This window comes from Brassica oleracea, chromosome C7, assembly GCF_000695525.1.
Source record: "Brassica oleracea var. oleracea cultivar TO1000 chromosome C7, BOL, whole genome shotgun sequence".
NCBI lineage: Eukaryota > Viridiplantae > Streptophyta > Magnoliopsida > Brassicales > Brassicaceae > Brassica > Brassica oleracea.
The window spans coordinates 18,813,512-18,821,750 of record NC_027754.1 but is presented as its reverse complement, the minus strand read 5'-3'; the positions used below and the strand labels follow the sequence as shown (position 1 = coordinate 18,821,750).

General features: G+C 38.5%; 2 protein-coding genes across 3 annotated transcripts in view; both read left to right on the top strand.

The window, feature by feature from the left end:
* The first annotated feature begins 2,177 nt into the window (after positions 1 to 2,177).
* On the top strand, positions 2,178 to 3,856 carry LOC106301253. The gene has a single exon (XM_013737612.1). The coding sequence runs from the start codon at positions 2,364 to 2,366 to the stop codon at positions 3,402 to 3,404; it is 1,041 nt and encodes a 346-aa protein (XP_013593066.1). The 5' UTR covers positions 2,178 to 2,363; the 3' UTR covers positions 3,405 to 3,856.
* A 993-nt stretch (positions 3,857 to 4,849) lies between these two features.
* LOC106301252 (probable serine/threonine-protein kinase At1g18390) overlaps positions 4,850 to 8,239 on the top strand; it is a 3,528-nt gene continuing 138 nt past the window's right edge. The window contains exons 1-5 of one of the 2 annotated variants that reach the window (XM_013737610.1): positions 4,850 to 5,744; positions 5,819 to 5,860; positions 5,940 to 6,182; positions 6,247 to 7,212; positions 7,954 to 7,978. In XM_013737610.1, the coding sequence (XP_013593064.1) occupies positions 5,105 to 5,744; positions 5,819 to 5,860; positions 5,940 to 6,182; positions 6,247 to 7,199 (1,878 nt within the window). In that variant the 5' untranslated portion in view covers positions 4,850 to 5,104 and the 3' untranslated portion in view covers positions 7,200 to 7,212; positions 7,954 to 7,978. Of the gene's footprint in view, positions 5,745 to 5,818; positions 5,861 to 5,939; positions 6,183 to 6,246; positions 7,378 to 7,953; positions 7,979 to 8,239 lie in introns of those variants that run through there. The other variant, XM_013737609.1, reaches the window with a different exon arrangement.

Sequence of the window (8,239 nt, the reverse complement as noted above, 5' to 3'; positions counted from 1 at the left end):
CGACGATTTCGGCCATCAGAATCCCCCTGTTTTCTTGTAGTGTATATTAAGTGATGCTGTTTAGACGTTTGATCACTAACTCATACCCTCTCATTCTCACCGTACAAAGATCAAACAAACTCATTCTCTCCTTCTCACCCTACAACGAGCAAACAAAACGCCATTCTCTCCTTCTCACCATACAAAAGTCAAACCAAAACGCCATTCTCTCCTTCTCACCATACGAATATCAAACCAAAACTCCATTTCACTTCCTTTCACCATACCAAAATCCAACCAAACCGCTATTCTCTCCTTTTCACCAACTCATATTCGGTTATTTCTCACCAAACAAATATCAATTTCTCTTCTTTGGAAAAAATGGCATCTTCTTCTCATAATACATTTGATGGATCAATTGATGATGCTTTTGATCAATATTTTGATCAAAAATTTGATCAATATTTTGATCAAAAATTTGATCAATATTTTGATCAAAAATTTGATCAATATTTTGATCAAACGTTCGAGAATTTGTCCATTGCTTAAGGTGATCAACAAGAAGAGAGGAAAAAGGAAAAAAATGAATTTATATCGAACGAAATCGTAAAGAAGGTGATGTACGTTTATGGAACGATTATTTCAGCGAAACTCCAACATATCCTCAAAATCGTTTCCTACGACGATTTCCAATGAACAAGTCATTGTTCATGCGTATTGTTCATCGACTCTCCAATGAAGTTCAATTCTTTCAACAAAAGATAGATGCTCTCGGAAGGCTTAGTCTCTCTCCACTTTAAAAGTGTACAGCAGCCATTCGTCTCCTCGCGTATGGTACTGCGGCTGATGCGGTCGACGAATACCTCCGACTCGGTTCAACTACTACTCGGTCATGTTTGAAACATTTTGTGGACGGAATAATTTCTATATTCGGCGAAGAGTACCTAAGAAGACCAACGCCTGCTGATCTTCAACGTCTACTTGATATTGGTGAGCATCGTAGATTCCCCGGGATGATAGGAAGCATCAATTGTATGCATTGGGAATGGAAGAATTGTCCCACCGCTTGAAAAGGGCAATATACTCAGGGTTCAGGTAAACCAACCATCGTTTTAGAGGCGGTTGCTTCATATGATCTCTGGATATGACATGCTTTTTTGGACCTCGAGGTACCTTAAATGATATCAATGTTCTTGATCGCTCACCCGTTTTTGATTTCATAATAAATGGTCAAGCTCCGCAAGTCACTTACTATGTCAATGGAAGATAGTATAATTTGGTTTACTATCTCACTGATGGTATTTATCCGAAATGTGCAACTTTTATCCAATCAATTCCAATACCGCAAGGACCGAAAGCAGTTTTATTTGCTCAACGTCAAGAAGCTGTCCGGAAAGATGTCGAGCGTGCCTTTGGAGTCTTGCAAGCTCGCTTTGCCATAGTTAAAAATCCAGTTCTTTTTTGGGATAAAGTCAAAATTGGGAAGATAATGAGAGCTTGTGTCATACTCCATAATATGATAGTAGAAGACGAACGAGATGGATACACTCAATTTGACGTTTCAGACTTCGAAGAAGCAGAAGACAACAGAACTTCACATGTCGATCTCACGTATTCTATAGATATCCCAACAAATATCGCCAATATGATGGGTGTTCGAACTAGAATTCGTGACAGACAAATGCACCAACAACTGAAAGCTGATCTAGTTGAACATATATGACGTAAATTTGGACTTGATGAAGACAACAACTAAACTCGAATGCTTTTTTGAAATTACTCTCGTTTATTTTACTGATCTTTGTTTCATGTTTTTATTTAAAAATCTATGTTTAAAATGTTATCTTTTAATATGTTTTATTTAATATTTTTTAAATTTTTTTTAAAAAAATCCTTAATTAGGAGACTCGCATTGGAACGTTGCCATCTCTTAATTGGGTCTCTTAACTCACATATACTATTAAAAATTAACTAAGATCCCCAAAATGAGTCTTTGGGTTAATATTGCTCTAAGTAACGCTAAATTGCAAGCTATATGTTATTCCGTTATAAAATTATTATTATTATTGTTCTTTTTTTTTCCGTTATAAAATTATAGATTCCATATTACGATAAATCCGCCGCCAAATGGGTTACTTTATAGTAAAGTTATAATGAATTTTGATCAATATGTGGCTAAATGCCCCTGGGTAACGCTAACGCTAAATCGTAAATGTGGTAGGGGACTTCGTCAAATATGAAACGTACATATCACATATGGCACGAAGCTGACTCATGTAACGTGGGCTCTTATCTCTTCTGGCCTGCACTTCCTCGAAAGCATCCGCCGCCACCTTTCTCCTACGCGTTCTACAATTCTATCCTATACTTATCTGCCACATCATATGTATCTCCCCTTTATGTTAAATACGCGCGTGACCCCTAAAGCCAAAACCTCTTCTCGTTCTCTAACTTCCGTTCCTTGTAATAACCAACCAAAAAGAAACTCGATCTTCTTGCTAAAAGGAAAAGAAAAAAAAAACTCAATCTTCAACCCAAGAAAAACCCTCATGGAAATACCGGTGATTAACAGAATTAGCGACTTTGACGTGAAGATAAACTCGATGAACGATCCGTCGTTATTACCAGAATTAGCGACTTTGCCGTTTGCCGTCTCCGGAGTTGGAAAGTTACATTATGCTTATACTTTCTTTAAATGGGGCGCTTTATTGCTGCTTTCATTGTTTGCTTCATTCACCATTACTAGAATCAAAAGTTTAGTCCTTAGATTAAGAAATGTAGACGCGTCTCTAGCTTCCCAATCTATTGTCTATGATTACGACAGCGACTCCGACTCATCTTGTTCCTCAGACTCAGACGACGAAGAAGACGACAGTGACAAAGAAGACGACTCGGTCAATGGAGATTCACGCGTTAAAAGATTTAGTTATTACGAGGAAAATGACGACAAGGGTATAGATGGAAATGTACCCTGGCTGCGTCGGTGCAGTGATAGCTTCGGCGACTTGTTGTCCTGGCCTGATCTTGGTGGGTTCGGCTCAAGAGGAGTTGTTAAGCTATGGGACAATCTTGACTTAAAAGGAAGTCAGGAAGTGGTGGCTTCCTTCTTCGACAAGTACGGAGTTTCCTCGTCGTTGTCTCCGGCGGTTTTATTAGCGGCGGAGAAGAAAGGATCCGACGCCGTGGAAGTGAGTGCGTGGGATGCACGCGAAGGTTTCAGAATGCCTACTTTGCTCGCGGAATGGAGACAGCCGGGGAGGTTGCTAGGGAAGATCGTAAGGGTCAACGCCGGTGGCGTTAACAAGATCTACGTTGAGGATGACGCCAACGGGGAGATAACGGTGGGAGACATGAGGATGGTTAACGGTGCGATGACGGAACTGACTGAGTCAGACGTTGTTACAATGGTGAGACGCCGTCGGTGAGGCTGAGGATTCTCGTTGGGAGTTGTATTAATGACAAATGATTGGTACGGTCCGGTCTAGTATGCACCAAATTAAGATTCAAAGTAAACTGTAAATGACCTCAAGATTTTTTTTGTAAATATTTTGTATTTAGAGTTTATTTCAATAATGTTATTTCAGTGTAAAAAGTATTTGTTATTTACTTTCAATTTTTCAAAAAGGAAAAGAATCTTTGGAACTTACTTTTATTGCCTCGTTACTCATTAGTGACCACGGGAATATAAATAAGTTCGAATATTAACGAAATCAGAGCATTCACAATATCTTGTAGAAAGCCTTTTGAATTTGGTTGTATAATGACTGATAGTTTAGTCTTTGTAGGAATTTTTTTTTGTAATATTTCGAATAACAAATTGATGGTTTGTTGACAAATTTTTAATTCAAAATGGAAACGTGTCGCTTGGGTTAGAGGAGACATATTAGGGTTTGGCGAAGTTATTTGACTTTCAAATCAACAATCATTCAAAGTTTAGTCATCCTTTTATTTTGGTAATTTGAATTTGGAAGTCACGTAATTCATGTAGTTTACACTTTACATCTCACAAAAACAAATTACTTAAAAAAGTTTCTCCAGCTCCAGGTATGGAAGACTTTCATTAGGAGATTTACCAAAAGTAAAAACAAACAATGGCAGGAGAGAGTTGACCAACTTCAGTTTTTAAAAGGAGCTCTAAATTCAATATCCCAAAATTGACTTCCGACCAATCATAGATCCCAAAAGTTCGCGCCTCATCATCCCATACGTAATAATAGTATGCAAATTAGTTCCAAGGTAGTCGTGGGAGTGATGTCAAGAACAAAGATAGTAGTCCTTAAGTTTGAAATGTTTTCCACAACTATATGTTCATTTTCATTATTGATCTATTGTAGTATAACCGATTAGATTCATCATCAGTGAATAAAAAAATCTTCAATTAATCCAAAACTCTATAACTCGATTTAATCAAGCCCTTTGTCAAAAAAAAGAAGAAGAAAAACTCGATTTAATCAAATTTACTCGAAACATGTGCAGCAGTCCTCGTGTCGTCCTTATTCTACAGAGAACGTGTTTCATTAACCCTACAAATCTTTTTTAAAAACTTATTCTCTATTGTTCAAGTTGGTCGCCATCTTAATAATTTCATAATCAAACATCTTATCTTCTATGGTGTATAGCGCGACATCATTATCAAAAAATAATAATAAATCATATCATTTACAATGATTTTTGCTCGGGTATTATCTTTAAACCGGATAATTTAAAGAGCAGACAAAACCAAAAGTCTCTCTTTCAATGCTTATAACGTTTTAAAAATGGAAGATGGGCGATGCGTGGTCAAATCTTGATTCTTGAATATGCAACACAGTTCTATTGAATTGAAAGTTTCCCATTCCACCAGAGTCTCCGGTCAAACTCACCCTCATATCTTATTTTTCCAATAAAGCTGCAAGATTCAACGACTATTGCAAAAAAAATTTAAAACTGCCATCACAAATCTTCGTCATCTCCTCTTGTAACGACTCTTATTCCTCTGTAGCTCTGTCTGAATCCTTCAAAAAGTCAACGCTCCTGTCTTAATACTGTTTAGACAAGGACCATCAAGGGTAGGAGGAGAGTTATAATCCAATCTCTTCAAAGATAGAACCAAACTCTTGATACTCTTTGTAGATCACAACAACAAATGAAGACTATCTGTGTGTTGGCCTTCTTCTTCTTCCTCCTCTTTCTCATGGCAGAAGCTCAGAGCAGGAACCGGACACGTTGCCGCACATTCTCCTGTGGAAGCCTCGACTTCAAGTTCCCTTTCTTTAGCACAGACATGGAGTCTAGATGCGGTCTGTTCAAGCTGAACTGCAGTGATCACCAGATATCAGAGATACAGCTTGAGGAAAAAGGGGAATGGTATAAAGTCATAAGCGTCTCTCAAGCTAACACCATAACCATTACAGACCCAAGGCTTAACCAAAGCTTGGAAACAGGGTCCTGTACTGACTTGTCAAGCTTCTCTCTTCCAGATTCTCCATGGCTCGAGTTGACCGATTTGTACAAATGCAACGACAGTAGGAAGAATGGTTTCACTTATGCAAATTGCCAAGGAGGAGGAAGCAGCTTGTACTACTCCAAATTGGAAGAACATTCAGGGTGCTCAGTTATCAAGTCTCCAGAGAGCTGGGTGATTCCAAGAAACAAGAACCAGTCTACTCTTAATGCTACTTTCTCTCTTCATATAAACCTGCCTGGAAGCTGCCATCGCTGCTATAGACGAGGAGGAGAATGTACGATGATCAACGACAAGTTCCGCTGTATTGGGGGAACCAAAAGTATGATACCATGAATGATAAATGAAACATTTGGAGATGACAATAATTCAATTTTTACCTCTTTTTTGTTGCAGGACCAAACAACCACCAAGGAGAGAAGTTAAAGCTAGGATTAGGTAAAAAGATATTCTGTTCTACTCCTAAGTTTCATCTTTCTCAAATTTTTGAATCAACTTCCTCTCTAACTCTATTCAGGAATAGGAGGATCTGTCATCTTGATAATCATCTTGGTGGCACTCTTTATCATCATCCATAGGATGTACAGAAGGAAAACAAGTTCAGATCTCCTATCTAGAAACAACTCCAAATCCGACGTTGAGTTTAGCAATGTCTTCTTTAAGCTACCAATCTTCTCCTATAAAGAACTTCAAGAAGCAACAGATAACTTCAGCAAAGACAGGTTACTGGGAGATGGAGGCTTTGGCACTGTCTACTATGGTAAGATAATCAGTGCACTAACCATTGTAGAAAGTGAAGTTGACCTATGCTTTTCTGATCTCAGGAAAAGTGCGTGATGGACGAGAAGTTGCAGTGAAGCGTCTCTACGAGCACAACTACAGAAGACTTGAGCAGTTCATGAACGAGATAGAGATCCTCACACGTCTCCATCACAAGAACCTAGTCTCCCTCTACGGATGCACCTCGCGCCGGAGCAGAGAGCTTCTCCTTGTATACGAGTTTGTTCCAAACGGTACGGTTGCAGATCATCTCTATGGCGAAACCGAAAACTCGAGAAACAAATGCTACTTAACATGGTCGATGCGCATGAGCATCGCCATAGAAACAGCTAGTGCGTTGGCTTACCTTCACGCTTCTGATATCATTCACCGCGATGTCAAGACTGCAAACATTCTCCTGGACGGTAACTTCGGAGTCAAAGTAGCGGATTTCGGGTTATCGAGGCTGTGTCCGAGTGATGTAACGCATGTTTCAACTGCTCCTCAGGGTACTCCGGGGTATGTTGATCCTGAGTATCATCGATGCTATCATCTAACCGATAAGAGTGATGTATACAGCTTTGGAGTGGTTCTTGTCGAGCTGATATCGTCGAAGCCTGCTGTTGATATAAACAGGTGCAAGAGTGAGATCAACCTATCGAGCTTAGCTATAAACAAGATACAGAACCACGCGACGCACGAGCTGATTGATCAGAGTCTTGGATATGGAAAGAATGAAGGAGTTAGTAAAATGACTACAATGGTGGCAGAGTTGGCTTTTCGGTGCTTGCAGCAAGACAGTACTATGAGGCCGAGAATGGAACAAGTTGTGCAAGAGCTAATGGGAATCCAGAAGGAAGATCACAAAGAAGAGACGCTAACTTCACATCCTTCGCCTCCGGATCGGGACGAGGCTTCGCTTCTAAAGAATATGAAATTTCCATGTTCACCAATCTCTGTGACTGACCAATGGACCAGTAAATCAACTACACCGAATATTAGCGCCTACGACTGCTAAGATCCATCATGAGGTATTGGTTTATTCTCAATATAGCATGTAGTGAAGCTGTAGGTACTGAGAGAATGCACATATAGTGACATAACTTGCACTACCTTTTGTTTATCATACTCATCATATGTAACTGTATGTAATATTAACTCAAAAGGTTCTAACAAAAAAACAAAAATTTGACTCACATCTTAATTGATAGCTCCACTAATGATCTGAATGAAACCATATAGCTCTGTCTTACACAGAGTTATAAACTGAGAAGTAGACCTGTGCATGATACCAGAATATCCATTACAATTAAAGACACAACAGATCCCCAATAGCAGATGCATAAAAGAATATTGGGAAACTAATCTCATTCTATTACAAGGCAAAATTACTTGAAGAAACAAATCTCAGCAGAAAAAAATATAATGGTTGGTGAAAGCCATATTGATACATTCCCCTAAAACCTATTATGTAGGCTTGTAATGATCACAGTTCACACTACCTAATAATTCGAACAGATGCAGCTTGTTAGAACCTATACGCATAGCTCCAGTGAGAGTCTTGATCGAACATGCAATGAACTTCAATAAAAATTTAGGTATTAATTGGGTATCAAATACTAAATTAGGTTTTATGTCATTTCGTTTGCGGTTCTTCCCCCCTCCTCGGAGGCGTTACAAGTTGCATTGATTCAACGCCATTAAAAATTTCTTAACTCTTTCAACCCACTGCACCACGATCAATTATTCAATGATTCTAATCTTTCTTACAGGCGGTGGATCTCAACTATAAAAAAGGTATGGCTTCATCCCGTGAACATCATCCCTACAAATCCTAATAACTTTTGAAACTTTTTTACAGCAGAATGATTTTGGTTACGTTTATTGATTTGGTTTTTGTTTGTTGATGTAAGATGATTTGGGTATTGTTTATTGATTTAAAAAGCTTAGATGATTTTGGCTCCGTTTTTTTTGTTATTTTTTTATTGATAGATGATGATTTTGGTTTCGTATGCTAATTTAGAACGATTTAGATGATTTTGGTTTCGTTTGTTGTTT

Excerpts from the sequence above, each read along its gene's own strand:
- LOC106301253 (XM_013737612.1), top strand. The coding sequence starts at position 2,364 with ATGTATCTCCCCTTTATGTTAAATACGCGCGTGACCCCTAAAGCCAAA.